The sequence below is a fragment of the Thunnus thynnus genome, chromosome 6 (genome assembly GCF_963924715.1).
Source record: "Thunnus thynnus chromosome 6, fThuThy2.1, whole genome shotgun sequence".
NCBI lineage: Eukaryota > Metazoa > Chordata > Actinopteri > Scombriformes > Scombridae > Thunnus > Thunnus thynnus.
In genome coordinates, this window is record NC_089522.1 from 2975550 (window position 1) to 3003218 (window position 27669).

The 27669-nt window shown below is 42.7% G+C and overlaps 1 protein-coding gene across 1 annotated transcript; it reads left to right on the top strand.

The window, feature by feature from the left end:
• arfgef2 (ADP-ribosylation factor guanine nucleotide-exchange factor 2 (brefeldin A-inhibited)) lies at positions 1-27026 on the top strand. The gene is made up of 39 exons (XM_067591298.1): positions 1-418; positions 2802-2832; positions 3241-3364; positions 5170-5316; positions 6504-6683; positions 7928-8234; positions 8338-8481; positions 9415-9542; positions 10141-10274; positions 11399-11633; positions 11739-11838; positions 12425-12564; positions 12843-12951; positions 13064-13253; positions 13407-13518; positions 13616-13821; positions 13989-14073; positions 15293-15464; positions 15628-15779; positions 15865-15993; positions 16089-16247; positions 16364-16511; positions 16857-16953; positions 17045-17085; positions 17177-17346; positions 19041-19192; positions 19361-19533; positions 19731-19891; positions 19999-20129; positions 20607-20736; positions 20902-21037; positions 21854-21992; positions 22231-22288; positions 22495-22603; positions 22729-22868; positions 22989-23166; positions 23265-23403; positions 24387-24504; positions 25207-27026. Exons 1-39 carry the CDS (start codon positions 247-249, stop codon positions 25369-25371), a joined length of 5541 nt encoding a protein of 1846 aa, XP_067447399.1. The 5' UTR covers positions 1-246; the 3' UTR covers positions 25372-27026.
• Positions 27027-27669: the final 643 nt, after the last annotated feature.

Consider the following 27669-nt stretch of genomic DNA (forward strand, 5'->3'; position numbering starts at 1 on the left):
TTGACCCCGTTTGGGAGGTTTCTGATGACTCCTCTGGGTGCTGTAGTCAAAACACCCCAGACAGCTGAGAATCACGTGACATGACGTGTCACCAAGCATGGCGGTGCTGAGCTGAGGTTAGCAGCTCTACTACGGGACTGACATCGATAGCCTGGGTTTCGTTAGCTTTCCTTGTTACCTGCTGCTTATCCGCAGGGCCAGGCCGAAGATGACGGCCTGAGAGAGGAGCAGGAACCAGACCGAGAGATGCAGCAGCAGCAGCAACAACACGGGCCTCCACAGCAGCAGCAGCAGAGGGCAGAAAACAGTAAAACTAAGAGCATGTTTCTTTCTCGGGCGCTGGAGAAAATCCTCTCGGATAAGGAGGTGAAGAGGAGCCAGCACAGCCAGCTGCGTAAAGCCTGTCAGGTGGCTCTCGGTGAGTGTGTTTGTTTTTGTGTGTCGGTTTGTAAGTATGCTCTACGCGGAGTTTCACTAAAACATTTCTGTCGTGTCTGTCTTGTTGGAGAAAGAGGAGAGCTAGTTAGCGTTAGCATGTGAATTGGCCTTCATCGCCTGCTCAGCTGCCCGTTGACGTTACAGGCAGCGTTAGCTCATTAAATGTTGGCATCGCTTTCACAGCATCATGCTCATTCAGCAGTGCTAATATTTATTGTGCCTTCACATCACATCGCAGTCACCGCTCTTAACGACGGCAGGTGAACATGCTAACAGGTAGCTGTCGTTAGCTGGCTAAACAGACCAATCCCTGTGTTGTACGTATCACTGTCACCCAACCAGACACACAGGCTACCTAAACTCCAGGATACTCTGACGTCCATGCTTTTCCATTCAACACAATCACAGATAGTGTTACACACACACGTACACACCAGGCTGCTCACTTCATTGTGTGTGTTTTTTATTATATTGGGCTCAAGCTGCCCTGCCCGTGTGTGTGTGTGTGTGTGTGTGTGTGTGTGTGTGACCCACCTCCCTCCTTGTGACATTGTTGTTGGGGCTGGTGAATCTGACAGCTGGAAATCAGGGTGCACAATATTTAAGTTTCAAACACGTGATTCTCAGTTGACGGGTACCTGCTCAGGCACACACAGGGTGTTTTTGCTCTCCCTCCCTCCTCCCCCCTCCCTCTCTGTCTTTCAAACAAGAAGTTGCGCTTCATTACTGAAGTCCTCCTCCATTCAAAAGTATGATTTCCTCTTGTTCCTACTGCTGAATGTTTGAACCTCACTGTGCAGAATGACGTATGTGCAGAGTTTGACAGTAGAAGGCTGTTTTCACATTCATCTGCTGAAAGTGGAAAGTTTCTCTTTGCTTATTGAAAATCTAATTTTAAGGGGCGGGCTTAGGAGCATAGTTTGTGACATCACAACTAGTTTGGAAGCCAATCCTGGTCTAATATTTAATTTACACAAGTGTGATGTGGAAACATGAAGCCTCTAGTGCACAAACACTGAGAATGGATTTTACAGTGACGTAGGTGACATCTGTGTTCAGAGGTTAAACTTCTGAAATGAAATATATTTGCATATTATAGATTCTGGAATTCTTAATGAGGGAGAAGGAGTCGAAACCATTTTATAGATTTTAACAGGTTTGTGGAAAAACCATATGAGATACATTATTCAACGTAGAATATTTTCTATATATTTTGAAACATGTGTGAAGGGAGCATAAGGTTGACTGCTAAGAGATAAATGTCACAGAGAGATGAGCAAACAGGTCAGTGTGTTTAAGCTGCTTTGTCTGCCAGTGACACTCTCTCATTATTCATGACACCCTGAGAACACAACCCTCCGTCTGACTCTTCACACTACTGATGTAGCACTATGTTGTGTTTGTCCCATTCTCATACTGACTAACTGTGTGCTGTGACTGGGTAAAACTTAAGTGAGCTCCATGAACATCTCATCTTTCCAGCACCGAAAGCTGATTTGTTTCTCTGTTCAAATACTGAAGTTGTTATGCTGTGGATCGCAGGCTCCTTCATCTGTTGCATCCATGATTAATTAATTAAGCATGCAGCGGAAAGAGAGATTACTTGTTAATGGCTGTTTTTCAGTGAAACATCAGAGCTTAGCCAGGTACCTAAATAAAAAGGGCATGGGTGTTATTAATGCCTTTCTGTATTTAGCTCCCTAATGTGTTGATACAGTACCATGGAGAAAGCAAGCAAGCTCATATCTTTTTAGTATATGATATCAAAATGACTGGTCATACATTCTTGGTAGTTACTCGATCATCACTGGTGATTGTGACATTTCTTGTGAGTATTGCATAAGCTGATTTCCTCTGTGCAGCTCTGTGATACGGGGAGTCCGTTAGAGTTGTGGTATTCACCGCCACATTGAATCTAATCAATTTCTTTGGTCACATCTGGCTGGCTGAATATAAACCATTACTCTCTGTGTAGCCTGGGCCACAACACCGGTTAGCTGAATAGTGTGTGTGTGTGTGTGTGTAGCTATGGATAAATCAATGTGGGAAAAAAAAAAAAATTATGAAGAAATGGAAATTGATTTTAAGTTGCAGATGGGAATGGTGAATGCAGGGGATGACAAAGAGTAAAAATCAGAAGGAGGCTGTTCAATTGAAGTAAACAACAATAAAACAGGGACAGGATAGAAAATATTCTCCTGACTAAAACGCAAGAAAACAAACAAAACAGCCGGCTGCGGTCAGGTTTGAGATTGGCCCAGTAACCTCCAGATATGGAGTCAAATCACGTCACGCTGCTGTGAGCTGCAAGGGTCGAAGTTCAGACTTGACTAACATTTGATCTCCTGTGTTTCCCTTCATAGATGAAATCAAGTCCGAGCTTGAGAAACAAAAGTAAGTATGCTCGTGCACACACCCTTTTTTACCCAGAATGAGTGAACATACAGCAGTAGATTTGAGCTTTTTGTCCTCGTCTTGTGACGTGAGGTAAGACGTGAAGGTAAGATTTGCCCCGAAGACGTCTGCTGTAAACCTCTGCGCTGCTCACTGTGTCATTCAGACAGCCTACAAGGAAGCTGTTATCTTAACAATATGCTATTATGCTTTTCTAAGATCTACATGTAAAGGTTCAATGCCCTGTAAAACTCTGCACCATGAAAATAAAAATATACAGTAAAATGTTTTACACAGCATTTGATTTATGAACATCACATACTGGAGTTGTGTAGCTCCATTGTTTTTTAATATTAGAACAAGCGATGTGTTTATAAGATGTTGTTTGCTCTCCTCTCATCACTGCAGGGATGGAACAGTGGTCCCACCCAGAGCCAACTACATCGAGGCTGACAAATATGTGCTTCCCTTTGAGTTGGCCTGTCAGTCAAAGTCCCCCCGGATAGTTAGCACCTCTTTGGACTGTCTGCAGGTTAATATATGCTGACACACATACACACTTACACACATACACATAGAGCAGTTAAATAAACTCAACATTTCCTGCTTCCTTCATTACTCCTTCACTTTCTCACAGCAGGTATTATATGGTTTTATTACCCCTGTGGGGTGGAGGGGTGAAGTCTTGCAACACCTGTTTCACATGTCTAACATGCAGTTACAACAATGGCTCTACATTCCCCCCCCCCCCCCCCCCCCACACACACACACACACACACACATTTAAATAAGCTCGTATGGTCATATTAGTTATAATCCCTTAAGTACATTCAGTGCACTACTGATGAAAAGCCAATTGAGACTGTGAGTGAATCTTGGAGGAGCACACACACACACACACACACACACACACACACTTTAAAGAAACTTATTTAGCTGTTATCTATTTTATTTCATTTAATTTTTTGTACTCTTAATCGCCATATTTTACTTCTCTCCTTGTTCCTGTTTTTAATGAATAAAATAAAGTAGTTTTTTTTTATTATTATTGTTAAAGGAGCACTGAATCTTACACATCAAGTTCAGTATACTAGTTGTAGAGTAATACTCAGCCTGTGAAAACAGTTGCATAATGTGATTCCAGAGGGAACTGCCCAAAGTCTGAAAAAATGACCCTGATGATGTCATCAGAGTTATTTTAGTTTAGGCTTGGAGACTACACGTTTTTGATAGAATAGCTGTGTTACAAACTGGGGGCACAGAGTTTGAACGACATGGGAATTTACCAGACAGGGAACATGCGGTGCAGAATTGACAACAACATTTTTATTGTTCAGCTATGCTAACCAACTGGCAGTTTGGTTTGTTGTTTACGTTGACGCTGACCTGGAGTAGATGACCGTTGGTGGTGGTGTTGAGTTGGCTTGAGACACCATATGTGTGATGATGTTTTCTTGAAGTACAGGCTTTCTGTTTATGGATCTCATTTTCTTTATGTAGTCTTTGCTTGTAAGAACTGTCGTGCCACCCGCCATTCAAATACCAGATGCCTTATATCAACTAATATGAGGGCCACCACCATAACCATGTTGTTGCCCCCTACTGGCCTGGAGTTCAAATGGCCACATAATTTCACCCAAATAAAAACCCAATATTGGCTCTATAGACTGTATTGACTCCAACAGAGCACCTAACAAAGGATGCTGTTGAGCTGCATTATGGGAAATGCAGGATCCAGTGTTTTTGGCAGTGGACCTATACTTAAGACTAAACAACAGGATATTGCAGTGCCTGCTGCTTTGATTTTGACGATTCTTTGTCAGATCTCTTTGTTCTCCAACTTTATGGAAGTGCAATACTACTTTAAAATACAAGGATGTGGCTCCGAATGTTATTTAAATTACAGGAGGACCAGCGAGTTTGCTGAAAAACAGATTGTTTTGGCTGAAATTATTACTCCAGTTGGGGTGAGAAATTACACATATGTGCACTGGACTGTAATAAAATCACTGATCAGCAGGTAATATTAAATCACTCCACCTCACCTTGAGACATAGATCCAGTCTTCATAGGGCTTTAGACACACACAAATGAACCCAGAATTCCTCTTTTTCTCACGTACGCACTTCGTTTTTTTCAAAATGATCCCAAAACACACAAGTGCTTAAATGAACAACTCAGACACACTTTGTAACAAACACAGTCACACACATTCACAGTGAATTCTGCACCTACCCTCAAAATGACTCAAACAACACAGGAACCCAAAACTACTCCAAAAGTGACTCACACCCACGTTGCCTCTGCTGTCCTAACCTGTGCACTGTCTGATCGTAGAAGCTGATTGCGTACGGCCACATCACAGGCAACGCCCCTGACAGCAGAACCCCAGGCAAGAGACTGATCGACCGGCTGGTGGAAACCATCTGCAACTGCTTCCAGGGCCCACAGACTGATGAGGGAGTCCAGCTACAGATCATCAAGGTACGCCCGGTGCCTCTCCCATCATCTGGCAGCCTTCAGATCCTCCAGCTGTCATCGGTGTTGTTTATCGGGTCAAACAGTCGCTCCTCCATACTCGAGTGCTTTCAGTCATGGTTCACAGCTGTGGCAAAAATCAGTTTCAACATGCCGTGTCTGTTAAGTGAAGAGTAGCGACTTAACAGGAAGGAAAAGTTATATAATATTGAATGTTTAAATAGAACTACATGTATTCATGCCTTGTTTTGCTCCTTGATCACATTGACAACCTGCAATTCTACAACAGAATATTTCTGAATCATTTCACTGATGTCCATCATTTAATATTTGATGTCTATGATCACACAAACATTTTTAGCATAAAATGAAACCACGTTATGGGTTTCTGTTACAAAAGACACTTTTTTTCACTAACCAGTTCTGCTATTTCTTGTATCAGTTTTTCTTTTAAAACAGAAATGAAGGGTTGTCATACTAACATTCTTCATTTGTCACATCTGTATGAATCCAAAGGCATGAAAATCTGCAAAGATTATTTCAAGATATCTATCATATTTAAAAAGTATCTAATATCCAGTATTTTGCATCTTTAGAGATGGTTTAGTTTATAATGTCACCCTTTAATACGTCCTGATGAGTGCACACTTGCACCATCTTTCTCTGACTTCTCATCACATTTATTCACATTTCCTGGTCACTTCTTTGGCTTCAAAACTTGAGTTGTGTTTGTGCAGTTGGCATCTTAATGGTTTCCTCTTTGTGAATAAAATACACACTCTGGTTGGCTGGAAGGGCAAAGTCTCTCTTGTTTTAAGAAGCACCGACTTTTATGACTGTTGACATAAGATTTACAGGACAGATTATCAACATCTGCTTTGGCTTTCATTCACCTCTGAAGGAGACCTGAATGTCACTGCAGTCCATTTAGGCTGACTAATACTAAACTGACTATAATATATAATAGAGTACTGAAATGAATCAGCCTTATCATTTTCTTTAAGTTGATTATGATCTACACTTGAATTCTGCACCAAGCATGCAGTAACAGATTATGAGAACTACACATCTGCGGCTTTAACGTACCACAGAAGTAGGGAAGTTGGTTGGTGATTCAGCAGCTGCAGCCAGCCTCATCTTTTAAACAAGACATCCTGTCTGATAACTCTTTACTTCCTTGTCTCTGGATCTAGGCCCTGCTGACGGCGGTGACCTCCCCGCACATAGAGATTCACGAGGGCACGATCCTCCTCACCGTCAGGACCTGCTACAACATCTACCTGGCCAGCCGCAACCTCATCAACCAGACCACCGCTAAAGCCACGCTCACACAGATGCTCAACGTTATCTTCACACGCATGGAGAACCAGGCTGTTAGTCCAATATGACGTTTTTATGATACATTGCTGCATGGCATCTATCCATACAACTGGCAAAATATTAGAGAGTTATAGCTTTTGCCTCTCATAATATTCTATATTTTTGTTATTGTCAACAAATCTCAGGAAAAGTCCAAAACAATCAAAGTGATAGTCTGTTGCTCAATACTTTCTGTCTATGGCACTCACCTCCAAACCTAGTCATTCCTACTCAGGACATAAATTACTATTTAAGCCCTAAGTAGTAAATTTACTATCTACTGTTTTGTTTTGTCAAAAATAGACAGCATGAACAATAGTGAATTTATTTCATTGCATGATCATCTTTCTATTCATGGTACTTTGGTCAGAGTTGATACAACAGTCTGCATAAATATCATTATTAGAGATAGATTTAGATGCACATTGAGGAGCTGCTTGAAAAGAAAAATAGCTAATGAAATAGCTATTTACAGTCCGTTTAGATGAATTTAACTCAATTTTCTTTAAATTTTTTAAAAATCTTGTATGTTGCAAATTAGCACGTGTCTTCATCTAGCAACATTAGCGACTTTTCCTGCAGGCTTTAGCTACTTCCTACTGAAAATAGTTGGCAGCACTGACTCAAAATGAAGGAACATGTCATTCAGTGATTAAGTTCTGTCATTTTATATGAAATAGTGTTGAATCACAGTCGTTTATAATATGTTTTGCACAAGCCTTCTAACGCAACTCAGCTAGCCAAACTTGAGATAAAAACAATCTAGCTAGAACAATCTGTACTCTTTGGTTCACTCTCACTGCTTTCACCAGTGTTGTTTCCAGTCTGTATTGAATGAAAAAGCTCTGATAAACCCACTGTACACTCCGGCAGAAACACAAAGTTAGTGACTTGCTGATGGACACTGTGGTCCGTTTAGCAGCTAACGAACAAATGTGTCTTTCAGGAGTTAGCGACCAAAACAGAGCTAAAAGATGTCATGTGGCCAGAAACAGGACTCCAAATGAATGCTAATGTTGCTCCATATGTGTAATAAGCTAATTGTTTATTTACACATTCAGCCAGCTAGCTATAGTATGTAGGATGATGATCACCAGACCTGTTTGGAATAGCTGAACAAATGTGAGATGTGAACTGAGATTCAGAGGCGTTCTGCCTCTTTTTTTTGACTCTTAATCTCTTAAGTGCTACAGCTACACTCCACTGTATAAAACTGTTCCTCTACATGGCTCCTCTTTACCACCCGCTGCCTCAACAGGCTCTGGAGGCCCAGGAGCAAGAGAAGGAACGGCTGCGTCTGCCCCAGCAGAACCCGTCCCCAGTCCCAGGTAGCCGGAGGTCCGGCTCCCCCCGGTCTGACCGCACACCTACTCCGGAGCCCCAGAGTTCCCCATCCCCAGCAGCCAGTACTCCAGACCTCACTACCACCACCAGCTCCACGCCCCCACCCCCAGCTCCGGATGTGGACCAGGACCAAGCGCCAGACACACCATCAATTAATGGGGAGCCTGAGGGGGGCAATGTACCGATGAATGGAGGAGCAGAACAAGTCACACCATCAAGAGGTATCTGTCATCTCCAGATTTCAGGCAAATATTTACTTTCAGCTTTCAGTTTTCAGTTTTGAAATGAAGCATGAAATCTCTCTTTGCTATTTGTTTACATCAGATTCAGTTTTCGAAGATGAAGGTGCAGAAACGCCTCCTGTAGCGGCTCAGCCGGCTGAAGAAGCAGAGAGCAATCCAGCAGAGTCAGCAGCGCCTGAAGGAGACGAGGGAGAGCAACCGCCAACACAGATTCACACTGGAACAGGTAAGAATTCACTGGCCTCAGTTATCTTTTCTTTTCTGTTCTCTGTCTCTTCTCTAAATGTCAGCGACAGTGTTCTACTTCACTGTCATGACTTGAAATTTTCCTCTTGAGTCCCTTTCACACATGCAGTCTATCCCTGAAATGTTCAGGAACATTTCCTGCATGGGGTCATGTGTGAATAAGAGCAGCAATATAGTTACATGAATAAACATTTCCAAAAGAATGTGAACATTTTATTTAAAATATTTAACACAAAAAATAGCTCCTCTATTCAAGCAATGACTCCCTTTTTAAAAGTCTGTGTGTCTGTGCTTGGTGTGATAATATCACAGCATGTTCCATTTCACAATCCAAATCATATCCATAATATTAACTACTCTTGTGGAGCACAGAGCAAGGTTTTGGTGAGCAGGCATGTGGAGAGAGGAGATGCGGGGTGTCAGATCCATGGAAAAGAGGCGGCAAACTGGTTTGTAATTAAGGATTTAAAATTCACTCGTCGCTCCTGCTGATTAACGGGTCTCAGCGGGCGGACATGCCACTCCACCAGAAACATCTCTAAATGTAGCGACAGTAAGAGCATTTATTTACTGACAAACAGCCTCAACTGTACACACGTCGCACTGATGTTCACAGCTAACGTTATACTGCTAGCTTCATACTCTCTGCTCCGGTCTGGCAGCCACCATCACACACCCTCTCTCTCTCTCTCTCTCTCTATCTCTGTTGACCACACTCGCTACGCACACAACCTAACCTACCCCCCCCCCCCCCTCACCCACTGTCCCATCTATTCCGGCATTGCCATGGCATGTGTGAAAAGGTGCAAGATGGAAATGTTCCTGAATGTAGCTGCATGTGTGAACAGTCTAAAAGGTTATCCCAGAGATTTATGGGAAGTATGTGTTAAAGAGGCTTTGGCTTCTCCTCCAGGAGGCGATTACCCAGCCCACCCTGTTACTGAGCAGACAGATGTGGCTCCCTCCAGAGTCAGAGCCGAGGGTCAGCAGATGAACGGCATCATCGAGGACCGCTCTTCTGTTTCTTCAGCTGATATGCTGGTGAGCAGTGTGACTTATTAACTCATAGTGCAGCGAATTAAAGCATGAAACACTACTGATGCAAAGACCTTTTTAGTCTTGTTCTCAGCCTCTTCTGTGGAAGCTGAATAATTTAAAAACAGGTCCCCTACTGTGGTACGTTTCTTACATGGCCAGAAAGTTTACTTCCTTTGTGTAGACTTGTGTCTTCCTTCATTTATACCAAGAAACATTTAAATACCAACACTGTTTAGTTCCTCTCATCAGTTACACTTGCACATAGCCAAGGCAAATGAAATATTTTAATTGTTAGAAAGAAATGCCAACTCAAGTTCTGTGAATGTGATGGAAAAGTAGTGAAATACATGTGATTAGTAAAGCGGTGAATTTAAAAATGAGACACAAATGACCCTTCTGGTAAGACTGTTGAACTACAGAGTGGGATCAATAAGTGCAGGTGAGCAGCAGGAAGGAGTTATTGAAGTAACTCCTGACTCCACATCTGGACTTCTGCCATTAACCGCAATCAATATGGAAGTGTCCTGCCACAGAGAGAGGCTGTTTTCCTTCTTTGTCCATTTGCACATGAAGTGAGACTGACTTTCTTCATCTGTCTCAGGATGCTGAGGCCCTGCAGGGACCCCACAACGCCGCCCGTTTCTCTCACATCCTGCAGAAGGATGCATTTCTGGTGTTTCGCTCATTGTGCAAACTCTCCATGAAGCCCCTTGCAGATGGACCTCCAGACCCAAAGTGAGTGTTTTTTTTAATTTTTTTTTTATGACAATCCCCAACTCTAAATACATGATAGATTGCACAACCAGCTAATTCTCCAAGTCCTCCATGTCTTACTTATCTTAGTAAGATGCATGTGTTTTGACAAAAATCATACCACAAAGATATTTTGATCTAGAATCATTTCATAGGATGATTATACAAACCACTATGGCAGCAATTAGGTTCAACCAGGGGTCCGTTTTTTTCAGGATTTTTCAATGGGGGCCATTAACCAGTGCAGTGTAAACAAACCTATATGTTCTGCTTATTTCTTTTAATTCATTACAGAACTGAAGATTTCATCTGAGGGGGGAAATGGCATTAATACACCATTTCTGGTTGAATGCCAACCATTTGTATCTGTGAGGAACAAAGTAAAAGTGTTAGAATTCACACATTAAACTATAATATCTGGTAGGTTTATTTCAGCACCGTGCAATGTTCAACTAACATGGCGCAACTATAGTTTTAATGGCTTTGGCATTAATTGGGATTTACAGGAGCCTTTGTTCGAGAGCAGGTTCGTGAAAATTATGTAAAAGTCAAAACTTTCATTATGGAGCCAAATATTTTTCTGCACCACAGGCCACTATTTGCCTACCACTGCACTATGGTAATATAAGTCCTTAATCATCAGCTCTCCAGTTTTGAAAACCTTCCTTGATACAGTTTTTCTCTTTTATTTGGTTTCCTGTTTTTATCATACTACAATTTGCCAAAACACACATAGCTGCCCTGGGCTTACAAACAGCACTCAATTTCAGTTTCCACAGGTTAATGTGCCCTTTTCCATCCCGGTGTGGCCCTGTCATCTCTAGTTACTGTAACATTAAACCCTGGACCAGCCAGTGTGAATAGACCAGAGTAAACTGAGCCCTGATAGAAGCTCACATAATGACCTACATTAAATACCATCATGCAACACTATTATACCCAAGTATCTTTTATTCAGTTGACTGTGGAACATTATTTATAGACAGGACATTCATTTCTACTGTGCATGTCACTATATATGGCTCTTAAGTGTCTTTGTGTATTTTGTCTTGTTTTACACTTTAGCCAGTATAACTAATGCCCATCCAATTCTTTTTCCTCTGCAGGTCCCACGAGTTGCGGTCCAAGATCGTTTCCCTGCAGCTGCTGCTCTCTGTGCTGCAGGGCGCCGGGCCAGTGTTTCGCACTCATGAGATGTTCGTTAACGCAATCAAACAGTATCTATGTGTGGCACTGTCTAAAAACGGCGTCTCCTCCGTGCCTGAGGTCTTCGAGCTCTCGCTTGCCATCTTCCTGACCTTGCTCTCCCACTTCAAAGTCCACCTGAAGATGCAGATCGAGGTACAGAATGTGGACTAACAGACGGTGTCAGCATGTTGGTCTGGTAGTTGTGATATATTTAACATCTGTCACATCGACTTTAATCTCTCTTCCGCTTTGCCGCAGGTGTTTTTTCGGGAGATCTTTCTGACCATCCTGGAGACGTCGACCAGCTCCTTTGAGCACAAGTGGATGGTCATCCAGACACTAACACGCATCTGCGCAGGTCCGCTGATGCACATTTTTCTCTTTTTTCACTCAAAGTTAAAAACACAGTCACACTAATTCTCCCAGTTGTAGCTGCTACTAAATATTACCATCACTGTACTGGCACTGCTCTAGTAGCACAGCATGAGTCACATCCAGAACTAGAGCAAAGCAACAACGTGAAACATTTCTGTTGACTGAACACCAGAGCGTTCCAAAAAGGTTTTTCAAATGTTGGCAGATGTTGGCTGGTATTAGGATGCAGCGGCTAGTGTATCATCTCTTCATGTTGTCTTTTCTTTCTTTTTTTTTGCAGCCCTGGAGTGATTCTGCTCTTTTTATTTCAGTTGGCACTGATGCATTTTATTCTCACCTGCTTGGTTAGGTTAGGAACATTTCAGCAATCACTTATGTGTGTCCAGTAATCCAGTATGGATTCAAGAAATGCTGTATTCTAATTAACCGATCACTTCAGCCAACAGTGTATTATCAGTTCAGCTGTGAAATAGTTATTTTTTTGTTCCGAGGATTTTATTTCCTCAGTATCATTTAAAAATGTTCTTCCTCGTGATCCAGTTTTTTGATGAAATTCTTTCCCCCTCCAGATGCTCAGTGTGTCGTCGACATCTATGTGAACTACGACTGCGACTTAAACGCTGCCAACATCTTTGAACGCCTTGTCAACGACCTCTCTAAGATTGCTATGGGCAGGAGTGGTCAGGAGCTCGGGATGACTCCTCTACAGGTAGAGGACCCCCCCCATTGTCACTATGATGCAGATTGTAAAGACTGACTCTATAGGAGCACAGGTCTTTGTTAAATAGGACATCTTCCTGGTAAGGGACAGACAATAACTTAATCAAGCTGTTCACTAAATACAGTTTTTTGAAAAAGAATAAGATATAAGCTACATAAGCTTATAAATTGCACAGTTTCTTAAGTTATGTTTTGCGTGTTACACCATTACAAGTGTGTGTGTGTGTGTGTGTGTGTGTGTGTGTGTGTGTGCTGTAATATGCACAGGAGCTGAGCCTACGTAAGAAGGGTTTGGAGTGTCTGGTGTCAATCCTCAAATGTATGGTGGAGTGGAGCAAAGACATGTATGTCAATCCAAACCTTCAAGCTAACCTGGGTAAGTGTGTATAGTGTGTGTTATGTATGTGAACAATGCACAGGAGAGGGGTAGAATCTAAACCTATCATTATTGTGATGTGTGTGTGTGTGTGTGTGTGATGTGTTCTCAGGCCAGGAGCATCCGTCTGATAACGAGGGAGGAGAGCTGAAGCTCCCAGAGCAGCTGGCGGGACGTCGAGACAGCATCAGCTCGCTGGACTCCACCGTCTCCTCCAGTGTTGCGCTCTCCCAGGCCGACCACCCGGAGCAGTATGAGGTTATCAAACAGCAGAAGGACATCATCGAGCACGGCATCGAACTGTGAGCCCTTTTCTCCCTCTGGTTAGGATTTACATCAGGATTAGTTAGGATCTGTCTTTATTGATGGTAACAGTTCTCAGAGTTCAAAGCGTGGGACTGTTTGTTCTTGTTTAGAGACGACAGGATAGATTTGTTCTTATGTTCTCTTCCCAGCTTCAACAAGAAGCCGAAGCGAGGTATCCAGTACCTGCAGGACCAGGGCATGCTGGGTTCCACAGCTGAGGACATCGCCCAGTTCCTACACCAGGAGGACAGGCTGGACACGGTGAGGGATCACACAAGCTTCAGCTATACAATGCTGTACTCTCCAGTGATGCTAACAGAAAAATTGATTAGCGACCGTGCTACGTCTGCATCCACAGACCCAAGTGGGTGAATTCTTGGGTGAGAACATCAAGTTCAACAAAGAAGTGATGTACTGCTACGTGGACCAGCTGGACTTCTGCGGGCGGGACTTTGTCTCGGCACTCAGAGCGTTCCTGGAAGGCTTCAGGCTGCCGGGGGAGGCACAGAAGATTGATAGACTGATGGAGAAGTTCGCTGCTCGATACCTGGAGTGCAACCAGGGGTAAGGCTCGTCTTCACTCCTCCCGTAGATTTCCTATTGAAATATGAGAGCACCAGTCGGGTAATCTTATCATCTTTAGCCATAAGAGTTAATGTCGCATTAAAAAGAAAAGATACAGCATGAGCAGTCGAGCTAACTGTCGCTCTGATGTGCTTCTTCTTTTACAGACAGACTCTGTTTGCCAGTGCAGACACTGCTTACGTGCTGGCATACTCCATCATTATGCTCACCACAGACCTGCACAGTCCTCAGGTGAGAACTCTTCATTAGTACTTTATGTTTTGTCACTATGATCACCATATCTGGGCCGTTGAACCATCCAGGATCTAACTTGTGTCTTGTTTGTCAGTGGGATAATTATTAAGGATTTGGTGCCCTTCTTTAGGCACAACAGTCAAAGAGTGCTTGTCCACACCAAGGTTTTGGGCTGGGGAAATAAAAATTGTGTCTTTTGGCTCAGGCAATATGTATTTTATGGCGTTCAGTTCAAAAACAGCTCTATGTAAAAAAATAAATAAATAAAAATGTTTTAGATGCAAACATTTGCATTGGTGGTGGCATTCAGGTGTGGCGTTCAAGACAATGAAATACGATCCAGGAAGTCCACTTTGAGTAACCAGGAACTGTCACATTTTTTGCCAGCCAGTCCTAAGACAAACAGTTGAAATACAGCGTTCATGTTACAAAGTAATCTTCCAGGAATGTGTGCTTGCACTTACTTTATTTGCCGCAGCAGTACCTCGCCGGATAACATTGCTTTGCATTCCATCAAAGGTTGAGCCACTTCAAAATTTTTTTGCCAGACTTCCTGCGTGTTTTTTTTGTTTAGTTTTGTTTTTTGTATATTTTTTTCATCCCCATTTAAATGAAGGAGGGGGTTTTATCTGTCTTAGTGCAGCTCTATACAAATAGCTGCTGCAGCTGATTTATCATGGCTGACAGACCACTGTGACGGGGGAAATTGCGACCAAAGTTTAAAGTCTGGGAAAGGCAGATCTCTGTGTGACACACACACACACACACACACACACTGACTATAGCTGGGGAGGAAACAGAGAGGGATGGTGGACGTTAGGCAATGAAAACACTTCCTTGATAGCAGTAAAAAAATATCACAGTATATTAAAAGATGCATTGTACTCTGTACTGCAACGTTTTCCTACATTTTACCTTCCTGTTTTCCTGTGTTCTCCTGCTTGAATATGTATTTTTCCTGACTTGATGGTGTGTAGTCGCTCCAGTCCTGCACAGCGTGATGAGGAGCCAGTAATACTTGGCAGGAGCTTTAAAGTTTTACCAAAATTCCCCCACATTGATCAGAATAGAAACTAACATCTGAAAAGACATCGGGCAGTTTATGTGTGTGGTTTTGCAAACTCAGGCAACGCTTGAATAGCTTGACAGAAAATGTTTTTTCTTCTTTTTAATAATCACTCCCAAATGTCTTTTTCCATCTTCCTCACCGATGAAGGTGAAGAACAAAATGACAAAGGAGCAGTACATCAAGATGAACCGTGGTATTAATGACAGTAAGGACCTGCCGGAAGAGTATCTATCTTCCATATATGATGAGATCGCAGGCAAGAAGATTGCCATGAAGGAGAGCAAAGAGTTTTCAATCACCCCCAAGTCCACCAAGCAGAGTGAGTCTCATTTATTGCTTAAAATGCTCAAATAAAACCTTTTCTCCTCGTCTCTCTGAACTTCACCGTCCGTCACATATTGCCTGATGTCCTCTCGGCTCATCATCTTCCTGACACTGTTCTCTGTTTGCTGAAAAACACATTGATGTCCTCCTTCCATCAGGCGTGGCCAGCGAGAAGCAACGCCGTCTGCTGTACAACATGGAGATGGAGCAGATGGCGAAGACGGCTAAAGCTCTGATGGAGGCCGTCAGCCACGCTCAGGCCCCCTTCTTCAGTGCTACGCACCTGGAGCATGTCAGGCCCATGTTCAAGGTATGATGTCAGACAAAATATGAATAACAAGTATTTGGAAGAATGAAAAAATGAATTAAAAGGTTCCAATTTCTGTATGTTCCAGCTGGCGTGGACCCCCCTGCTGGCAGCGTTCAGCGTGGGACTGCAGGACTGCGATGACCCAGAAGTGGCCTCACTGTGTCTGGAAGGCATTCGATGTGCCATCAGGATCGCCTGCATCTTCAACATGCAGGTACAGTGATGTCCAGTCACATATTGCTTCAGTTATATTTTATTTAGTCATTGACTCAGTGTTCTTGGTGCACGTATTAACTGGCCTTTCTGTAGTTGGAACGAGATGCGTATGTCCAGGCCTTGGCCAGATTCACCCTGCTGACAGCCAGTTCCAGCATCACAGAGATGAAACAGAAGAATATTGATACCATCAAGACCCTGATCACTGTGGCCCACACTGATGGAAACTACCTGGGCAACTCCTGGCATGAGGTGACTCCCTACATGCTAATATGATTTTATGAAGTTTAGTAGCAGAGAAGAAGCCACACCATCTGCACGCCAGTGTTTACTTGAACTGTTTTTTGATTGATGTCTACGTGCTGTAGATCCTGAGGTGTATCAGTCAGCTGGAGCTTGCCCAGTTGATTGGCACTGGGGTGAAGACACGCTACATCTCGGGGGTGGTCCGGGACAAAGACGGCGGCATCAAGGGCTTACCCACCGGCACAGAAGAGTTCATGCCCCTGGGACTAGGTAGGAAACTGAACTATTCACAGTTTAACCCCTACCTCATATAATCAACTGCAAAAATTGTCCGTAGCCTGAGTATTCACATCAAAACTGCTGTATTCCTTCTACAGTTTTAGTCAATGTCAACTTTCTCAGGCCATTGAATATTCAATATGAACTCAAACAGCCATTGTTTATTGTAAAAACTATAATCCACATCAGTTCCCTCTTTAAGTCTCTCTGAAAATAAGTCATTACATATAACATCACACAGAAATTCTACATCTATACCCACTTCATTGTGCTTCTAAAAGTCACATACATTTGTCTGTGTACATCAGCTTGTGTTCAATGTGTTTGGTTTTGCAGGAAACCTGGTGGGAAGTCAGGACAAGAGACAGATGGCTCACATCCAGGAGTCAGTAGGAGAGACCAGTTCTCAGAGTGTAGTGGTAGCTGTGGACAGGTGAGATACGGGACATTGACGGGGCATTGCTTATTCACTTTGTCAATGTATTTGTAACCTACAAATACTAAAACTGCTTTAATATTTGCAGGATCTTCACTGGCTCCACCAGACTAGATGGAAATGCAATCGGTTGGTGTTATACCTTTCTCTCACATGTCTCTGTTGGTCTTATGTTGCAAAGAAAGTTATTGATAGACTGCTGCTGTTTAATTGATTCCAGTGGACTTTGTGCGGTGGCTGTGTGCGGTGTCAATGGATGAGTTGGCCTCAGCACACCAGCCAAGGATGTTCAGCCTGCAGAAGATTGTGGAAATCTCCTATTACAACATGAACCGCATCAGGCTGCAGTGGTCTCGAATCTGGCAGGTCATAGGCGACCACTTCAACAAGGTCAGTGGACCAAAAGGTCTACAGTAGGAGGCAAATATCTTGCATTCTGTGCTCTATAGGCCTTTTACATACTCTATGTGCGAGTATGCAAACTATGCAAAGTTGATTTCACAGTTTGTGTTCTAAAAATATATCACCTGAAAATGTATAACTAGGAAGAAGTTTTAGCTACAGTCTCATGCAAAGGGTGGTATGGCAAGCACTAGTGGGATGAAACTGTGCTCTCTGCCGCTTCGCACACTTTGTTTTGTCCTGTATTGCCTCCTTTTGGACTCTGATTTATTACTGCTACAAGGACATAAGAAGGCTCTTAAATTATGTCTATACAGGCTATGTGTTCGCAGAATGCAGACTGGACATTGTCATTTATTTTGTTGTACATGAGAAGGGTATGTTTTGGACCCCCCAAAAAAATTAGAACTGAAACTGTCATTTATCACTGAAAGTACAGGTGGACAGTTTAATTTTTTTATTTCTCAAAGGCACAGTATTGTATGGGTCATCAGTCAGTAATGCCATTTTAGACCCAATATTATGGGTCTGCTATAATTGATATTATTACATCAACAATGGATGAAATGTGAAGGTGATGAGCCCGCAGAGAATTATCACCCAACTCTGTAGCTGCCCTCATTTCTTTTTAGCATTTTAGCATCGTTCAGCTCATTGTTTTGGTTTTCCAGCCTGCAACTTTACCGTTTTGGTTCACTCTCACTGCTCTCATCAGCAATGTTTACAGCCATAGCAGTAGTTTTCATTTGTGAAACTTTAATTATTGATTTGAGTATTGAGTACATAAACTTAAAGGACAGGTTCACAATTTTTCAAAATTTTCTTAAAGCAATGGTCAGGAGCCCAAATGAACATTGAAATAGTTTTTTCTTGCCATAATCATTCCTCCTGTTCATACTGACCATTAGAAGATTAATTTGCCCCAAACAGCCAGTGAGCAACAGCAGGCATCGACTAGTCCCCAACCAGCATGGTGATGTTACTGAGGCTCAGTCTGAATTAACCCAAAATAAACTTAAGTTTTGTTGTAATTTAATTACATTAAATGGATCAAATGGATGCTGAAATAACTACATCATAATGCTGATTTTTTTAAAAAGTCTGAATTCATGCCTTGTCAGGTCCGTCCCCAACATGACACGCAACCAACTTTTAAAATGCTTTTCTTCTGAATGAAGTTCAGATTGATTAGGACTATGCTAACATCGTAGCTGCCTCATCCACACTCAAAATAATGTCATCTAAAGGCATAAATACGGCAGCGACGTTATTGTTTATACACATAGCTATCTACATACTGTGTAACTTTGAAATTATATAAACTTACTGCTATTTAAGATGATTATTATTGATGACAGCAGCTGAGGTGATGTGTGACTCCAGTGTTAACTGGTCCAGCCCTACGATACGTGTGAATTTTTCACCCTTAGCTTACTTTAGCCAGGTCCTGGCTGGCGCTTGCGAAAAAAACATGGTGGACCTCAGGAAACTTAGTGGGTGGAGACTCAGATAGAGGCATGGATGAGGGGCAGTACAATTCTGTAGTTTAAATGAAGCCCCAAACATATCCTTTAACAAACTGTCCTGAAAAGAAGCTATAGCAACGTGATTGTCTTTAGTAAAACTGAGTGAATTTAATGCATTGCTGAGCCCCAATTCATGACTGTTGTGTCTCTCTATAGGTGGGCTGTAACCCCAATGAGGATGTAGCCATCTTTGCTGTGGACTCACTGAGGCAGCTCTCCATGAAGTTCTTGGAGAAAGGAGAGCTGGCCAATTTCCGCTTCCAGAAAGACTTCCTCAGACCTTTTGAGCACATCATGAAGAAAAACAGGTAGAGAATACTGTGAGAATAAATACTACAAGATGAGAGACCGTCTGTAAGAAAGGTTGAGAATACTGGGGCACAAAAGGGTTACACAGTAGATATATGAAGAAGAACGATATCAACTCTCAAAGATACGCAGCGTTACACCATGGTAACGACTCCCCCTTCCCTTAGGTCCCCCACTATCAGAGACATGGTGATCAGGTGTGTGGCTCAGATGGTAAACTCCCAGGCAGCCAACATCCGTTCAGGTTGGAAGAACATCTTCTCAGTGTTTCACCAGGCAGCCTCCGACCACGACGAGACCATAGTGGAACTAGCCTTCCAGACCACCGGCCACATTGTCAGTGAGTATGAGCGCTACTATTTCCTCAGAGGATAAAACCAAGTGACAGAGGTTGTGTTCTGTCAACCTGCTCAGCTGATGGTGAGACAGATTCTCATACTGCTTCTGTATGAGGAGAGATTGAAGACCGCAGATCAACGTCTAGTTCCTTCCTGTTTTCTCACTTTCCTTTTCTCCTCTTCATCACTCTTCCTTCAGTGAACACCTTCCAGGAGCACTTTGCAGCTGCTATAGATTCGTTCCAGGATGCAGTGAAGTGTCTGTCAGAGTTCGTGTGCAACGCAGCTTTTCCTGACACTAGCATGGAGGCTATCAGACTCATACGGCACTGCGCTAAATACGTCTCCGAAAGGCCACAGGTGGGAACAGCAGAGTTGTGACAATGCTGGTTTCAATAAAATAAAAATAATGAAAAAATCAAAAATAATGGTATGTATATATTGTGTATTGCTGTGTCTCTGTCCAGGCACTGAGGGAATACACCAGCGATGACATGAATGTTGCCCCTGGCGATCGGGTGTGGGTTCGTGGCTGGTTTCCCATCCTGTTTGAGCTTTCTTGTATCATCAACCGCTGCAAGCTGGATGTCCGAACCAGGTAGCAAAACCACTCAGCATGGAGTTTAGCTGAACAGTTTAAACCCAACTCATGCTGCACCCTTTATTTCAGTCATAGCTCAGTCACATTTCTGAGTAGCCCAACTGATTGTGAAAATAACAACACATGGCATGTGTAGTTTGGCGTGTAGTGTCACAGGCCTGTAAATAAAAGCAGAGGAAACTGAAGAAAACCAAGACTTCAAAGAGTTCAACACTTCACTGTGCAGTTTTTCAGTACAGTTTTATCTACACACGTTTCCAAAATGTCTCATCTCCTCTTGTGCTTTACCTTCCTGCATTTCACACAAATAATTGTAAAACACAACAAATTCTTCTAAAATCTGAACTTGAGGAGGAAATGATATTGCAGCATCATAATGTATCGCTAGTAATCCCATACTGTACCTGTTTTGTTCTTGCTGAGTCGTAATGCAACAAGATTGATGACTAAACCGTTTGTCTTTGCTTCTGGCAGAGGTCTAACAGTCATGTTTGAGATCATGAAGAGTTACGGCCACACCTTTGAGAAGCACTGGTGGCACGACCTCTTCAGAATCGTCTTCCGCATCTTTGACAACATGAAGCTCCCTGAGCAGCAGACAGAGGTCAGAGGTCACCGATGGCAGGCCATCAAGTCCCATAGTTGTTTTATATTATGACAAGTCACTTACATATGAGAGGGTTAATCCTCTTTTCTGATCTAGAAGAGGCAGAATAACTGAAAAACTGTCAAAAATGTATGTGCACATCTGCTCGTTTCTTTCTTCCAGAAAACTGAGTGGATGACAACAACATGCAACCATGCACTATATGCCATCTGTGATGTGTTCACCCAGTTCTATGAGCCTCTCAGTGAAATCCTGCTGGCAGACATTTTCACACAGTTACAGTGGTGTGTCAGGCAAGGTGGGTGTTTAAAATCATGTAGACAAGTACAGCGCTTATGATACTCATCTGTCCACACACGCAGATCTTAAACAGAGAGGGAACACCCATGTGACGTTACAAACGAGATATTTTGGTGCTCTGCTGAACAGCTAGCTTGTAGTTGAGGATGTCAATATCAGTAAGGGGCTGTACACAAATTATTGGAGTGGAGAGGGGGGCTGACATGTTAACCAGCTACTCTATTATTTTTAAACTGAACACTAGTAAATTAACCATGTTTATCACTGTTACTGAATTTATGACGGGCCAGCTAAGGGAATAAGACCCCACCCCAGATTCCAGATGTTTAGACTCTGCCAAAAGAGAAAAAGTAAAAAGAAAAAATTCATAACCCAATCCCTTGTCTGATCTTCTTTTCCCCCTTTAATAGTTTATGTACAATCCCTAAGTAATAGATTTTTAAAAAAGATTTTTTGGCCCTTTTTTTAGATAGCAGAGAGATGACAGAAAATGAGGGCAGAGAGAGAATGTAATAAAGGTGTCCCAGCTAGACTCAAACCATGGACAGTGACCCCTCAGGCCACCAGGAGGACACCCTGGTGATAGTTCTATGAATGCACATTAAAGAAGAAATCCTGAATAACAGATTTGGATTAGAATTTAGACATGACACAATTTTATCCTCCAGGACTGTGCTATAAAATATGAAAAATGAAGCAAGCCCAACATTCAGCAACAGGATAGAACAGGATCTTCTTAGATTCCAGTCTCCAGCAAGCACCTCATGACCCTCAGTGAAGTTGCATGTAGCAGCTGATTACTTTTCTCTTACAGACAACGAGCAGCTGGCTCGGTCGGGGACCAACTGTCTGGAGAACCTGGTGATTCTGAACGGGGAGAAGTTCAGCCCCTCAGTCTGGAACATCACCTGCTCCTGCATGCTTGAGATCTTCCAGAACACCAGCCCTCACGTGTATGTCTGCAATCAGTGTACTTCGAACCAGAGATCAGCTCAATTCAGTTTTAAAGATGTTAATGAAACTGCTTATGAAAGTCTTCTTGATAGCATACATTCAGAGGGAATCAAAGGGAATTAAGGAATTAAGGCAAATGCATGTCAAAGCTGCTTTAGTACAACTAATTATATGACCGGATGTTGGTTATCACAACACTTTTCCCTGATCTGCTGTTCTGTTTGCTTTTCACATCAGTTTGTTGACTTGGCGGCCGGCTGGACAGGAGGAGGAAGCTGCTGATGGCAAACATTTTGTAAGAAAATAAACAGACACTCATTGACTAAACAGTAATAATGTACAACAGCAGCTCAGCAGATGCTTCATACTTGGTCTTGAACATGATAAGAGCCATGTAGCCAATAAAGGGACTGCTATATTTCCTTAATATCTTTCCGCCATATAAGAAGAACGACACTAACATGTGAATGTTCATGGCGTTTGTCGCTGTCACGTCTCCAGGATGCTGATTTTGACACCCAGTCCCAAAGCAGCTACGACAGAGCTCTGTCTGAGAGAGGACACAGCCAGATGTCCAGCGACGACACCTGGAAGGGAAAGTCCAACGCTAGTGAGTGCACAGCATGCACAAGCACACACACACATCATTCACATCTGCTGTCAATTCAAATCCCACCTTCACATGTCACGTATCTGCTCACATCTCTCCACCTCTTGTGCTTTTCTGTGCTACAGGAGTTTCAGACCAGAAGCTGTTTGCGGGACTGCTGATTAAATGCGTGGTACAGCTCGAACTGATCCAGACCATAGACAACATCGTCTTCTTCCCGACAACCAGCAAGAAAGAGGATGCTGAGAACATGGCTGCGGCACAGGTAGATAACAACAGCTGCTGTCAGTCTTTATTTCTGATCACTGTTTTAGTTTGTATTTAAGGAAATGTCACAGTTGAATCTGTGCTCACTAATCTGAATAACACGTCATCCTCCTGTTAGCGAGATGCTCTGGAAGAGTCTGAAGCTGAAGGAGGAGAGCCGGGTCCAGATCAGGGTATGTACAGACATATGACCTCTGCACACCTCTTTAAGCTGCTGGACTGTCTGCTGGAGTCGCACACCTTCGCCAAGGACTTCAACTCCAACAACGAACAAAGGACAGCACTCTGGAGGGCAGGTAAATAAAAAGAGACAGTAGAGATACAGAAAGAGAGAGGGGGGGGTATGACCAGTTGTATGGTATCATTAGACCACCTAACGCCTCTTTTGATTCAGGCTTTAAAGGGAAATCCAAGCCCAACTTGTTGAAGCAGGAGACCAGCAGTCTCGCCTGCAGCCTGAGGATTTTGTTCAGGATGTACTCTGATCCTCAGCTGCAGGACTCGTGGCCTGACATCCAGACACGCCTGCTGCTGTGAGTCCAACACACGACACACTCAACTTCATCACGACAGCATTGTGTTAAAGGATGTTGTATAGTTTTGTCATTGTTTCAAAATCTCATGAAAAGACTAAAACCAACAACACATTTGTCTGTATCTTAATGCTTTCTGCCTTCCACAGCTAGTTAGTGGTTTTCAGCCACAAGCTCCTATGTTTTCATTTAAAAAAAAAAAAAAAAAAGGTGGGAAGTAAAAAGTGCATTTTACAGATTGGCTCAAACTAAACAACAGTGTGTGTGTTCATGGTAATGAATGTCACCCAGTGTGGCCTGTGGCTCTTTAATATGTTTTTGATCATTTTTAGAGAACAATGAGCTCAACGACACAGAGGAATGATATAAACACACAATACTTCATGGTTGGTTTTGGTCTTTTCTTGGGATTTGTTAGACTATCACCAGACTTACAAACTTAACAGACAGACAATGCACAGTAACAATCCACAGCTGACAACAGTCTTATCTCTACTACCTCCAAATGTTTCCAGTATGTCACTGCCTGGTTAAATGTTAAACCTTAGATAAAGAAGCACCAACTGTGTCATTAGCAGAAAGCGCAGTGCTGCTGTTTGTTCATGTGGAGTGAGCTGTGTTCTCACACATGGCTCATACCTCATCACGGTATATATTTATGAACTGTACACTGTGTGTGTGATTCATAGAATATGTGAGAGCACAAATCACCTTGTTATGTTTGTCACTGAGCAGCTGCAGTGGAGCAGTTGACTCATGTATTACATCAAGAATACGTATGTGTGGTGTTAATGATTAAATGGCCGGTGTTAGCTCAGGATGTGCTGCCTCGGCCTGCTCGTCTATGATAATAATAATAATAATAATTGTGTGGTCACAGCTCTGATACAGGTCGACCGATGCTGTCTGTTCAGTGTCGGAGAGACATCAGTATTGCACAATAGTCTAATATGTGTGTGTGTGTGTTGTGTTGTCCCTCTCAGGGTGTGTAGTGAAGCTCTGGCCTACTTCATCAGTTTGACCTCGGAGAGCCACAGAGAGGCTTGGAACAGCCTGTTGATGCTGCTGCTCACCAGGACGCTACGGCTGCCCGACGACAAGGCAGGAACACACACACACACACATACACACAATCTATATTTACAACATGACGGAGCTTTATGGATCATAACCAGGACCTTGAAACTCTTCAAAAGACGCTTTAGATTCCTCTTTTGTGATTATAAACACATCTCTGAGCTGTCACCTATGAATCACACATTCTCTGTGTGATGGCACTATTCACGATGACTCATAGCTGCCCGTTACTCAGGGTTTCTTTCCAGGGTGTCAAACTACAGCAGCTCTCAGTCCGAAAACAACCCGGCACGTAGCACGAAGCAGTAGGAAATATTGGCGCCATGCAGCCATCTTCAAAAGAAAATGCCAACACCACACAAACCACTGCATCAACAGAAATCACAACAGTATTGTAAAAGTGGACCAGCTGGCACCGTTCTCTTGTGCAAGGTCTGCTTGTACAGTTCACACTGTGGGAAAGTTGTTAAAAGAAATTTTGTGGTACAAATTAAATTTATTTGCCTGAATGCGATTTTGTAATTCAATAAAATTGCACTTAAAAACACCAAAATACAGCTGAAAGATAGATCAGTGAAGACAAAAATGGCTTCTCAGGACATTATTTTAATACCTTGCTGTGAACTCTCTCTATATTTCCAAATAGTGGGATTAAAGCACGTACAATATGTCACTTGGTTGAATCGTGGTGCTGATTTACATTTTCTCTCCTCCTCCTTTTTCCAGTTCAAGCCCCACGCTTCCTGCTACTACCCTCACCTGTGTGAAATGATGCAGTTTGACCTGATCCCCGAGCTGCGGGCCGTCCTCAGGCGCTTCTTCCTGCGGATCGGTTCCGTCTTCCACATCGCGGCTCCCGACGGGCCGCCCGCCTGGATTCCCGCATCTTAGAACGGGCGCGCGCGTGTGAGTGTGTGTGCGGGAACAGGTGGAAGGAAGGACGGGAGAAACGGGGGGATGACAGCGGACACTGATGAGAGACTTTTCCCCTCTTTTGGACTGAAGCAGTTTACAGAGGGGGGGGGGCTACACTGTCAGGAGGAAGACGATGAAGACTGTAGCTTTTCTGTCTCAGTTCAGGACTTCAGCGTTAAAGTGTTCAGCTTTTCTACTGCGTTCATCTTGTAGAAAAGTCTTTTTTTTCCTGTTCTTTCTTCCTTCTTTCTCTCGGGGATGAACAGCACTGTGACCAGCGCTCTCTGCTGACTGTTGTCATTCATCATCCCCCCCTGTAATAACTAGAAACGAACTGTAAACAAATAATTTATTGAAATTGTTGCAAACCCTGTATCTGATTTTGATGGTTTGTTTTTTGTTTGTTTGTTTTTTTTAAATACTTAACTAAGAAAAAAAAGTATATCAAAATGCTGAAAGCAAATGAACAACACCATTGAATTGGATGAACTTTACATTTGCCCTTTGTGAAAATCTCTATTGGCCACCTGTGCCTGTTAGAAAATGATGACACCATCAGTGTCGCCCTTATTGTGAGTTTGGTGATCTAATCAAAGTATGTTGTAATATCTGGACCCTCATGTATCAGTGTCCATCCCAAAGCATTGTTTGTCACTTTAATGTTTATGTTCCCTCTTATGTCTGTGTTATTAGGTAGCGGGCTATTGGCAAACTCTCAGCTGCAGGTGACAAGAATCTGCATGTCCTACAACACTATCAAAGATCAGCCGCGGCTTTGACTCTGTGACGTCTCTGCTCTCTGTGACACAACCGTCCCGTCATCTTTATCAGTCTTGCCTGTCAACGAGATTTTACTTATTTATTTCGCTCATTCGCTTTAATTTGTTTGTTGTTGTTTTTTTGAGGATAATCGCTGGTTTACAATGAAAGGTTGTTTGAAAGACTGGTTACTTCCCTCTGTCATGCATTCCTTTGTATGTTGACCTAGTAAGCCTTACACTGAAGGACTGAACATGGTGTCAACTCTTCCCGGCTTTAGAATTACAGCTGGCTCATAAAACGCTTCACTAATCCATCAATTGGCCCTATAAGGTGACACACAGTAGTCGTCTATTTCCATCACACTCTTTTGCACATCTGTTGCTGACTGTGTTAAGACAGTCTTGTATTAACACCGCTCAGTGTACCGACTTGTTCGGGATAGTTGGAATGCCCATCAGTGTTGTGTCACATTCAACAGTAAAAGTTCAACCACGGAAGGGTTCAGGAACGGAGCCAAACCAAAGCTCACATCTACAGAGACAGTGGAATCTCCGCATCCTGAATCCTCCTTTATTTCATGCCTTTTTTTTAAAGAAGGATGTATGTAATTATTTAAAGTGCATTTAAATATTTTTTTTGAGAAGCATTCCTTCCCTCGCAACTATGGATGTCTACTTTTCTTCCCTAACGCTAGGGAACATATAAATATATATATATACAGTAAATGAAAAAATGCAGACTGTAAAGTTTTCAATGTAAGATACATAGAAATGAAAGCGCTATACGGTTCTATACATAATATTGTGATGTAATCTTCCAAGCATTTGGTGAAGTAATCAATAAACCTGAATTCTGATCCACTCCATTGATTATTGATTCAGTTAAAGTCATTTAAACGGTTCATGTCATGAGAGGTTATTAATGAAATGATTGTTAAGAGATTGAATGGGTCATTGTTGGGAGTTGTTCCTGTCAGCTACAGGTGAGGGTTCAGTGACAGTTTTAGTCCTGTATATTTGCTAATTTGATCTGTTTATCAGTCTGCCTCACTGACCCTCATGTTTATTTGAAAAGAAGTAAAATAGCTGAGTTGGAAGAGGGATTTCCAGTGTCTTTCTATTACATGTCCACAGGGTGGCGTTTCACTCACACTGCACTCACAATCAGCCTAAGTGCGCTGGGTTTTGGGGTAACAAAGGTTACCATGGAGACCTCTTGCATCCTTTGTTTTGGCAAATAACGTGGAAAGCTGCTTGACAGCTGCTACGTAGACCCCTGTTATTAAAAACACCAGAATTGATAAACTGGTAACAATGAAAACAAGCAGCACCTTTAATAATTCACGTTTATGTCAGACGTGAAGCTTCATTTATTCTAAGCTCTTCGGGTCGGATGAAGCTGTCAACCTGGGGGTCGTGACCCTCACAAAGTCTCGCTGGATTAATCAAAGGGGTCGCGAGATGATATGATACAGGAAAAAAAAACATTTTGACACAAATTTGTGTTGTTTTT

Coding starts and splice junctions, on each gene's coding strand:
- arfgef2 (XM_067591298.1), top strand. CDS start 247: ATGCAGCAGCAGCAGCAACAACACGGGCCTCCACAGCAGCAGCAGCAG. Junction 16,954..17,044: donor GTAGTGGTAGCTGTGGACAG/GTGAGATACGGG, acceptor TAATATTTGCAG/GATCTTCACTGGCTCCACCA. Junction 24,505..25,206: donor TACGGCTGCCCGACGACAAG/GCAGGAACACAC, acceptor TCCTTTTTCCAG/TTCAAGCCCCACGCTTCCTG.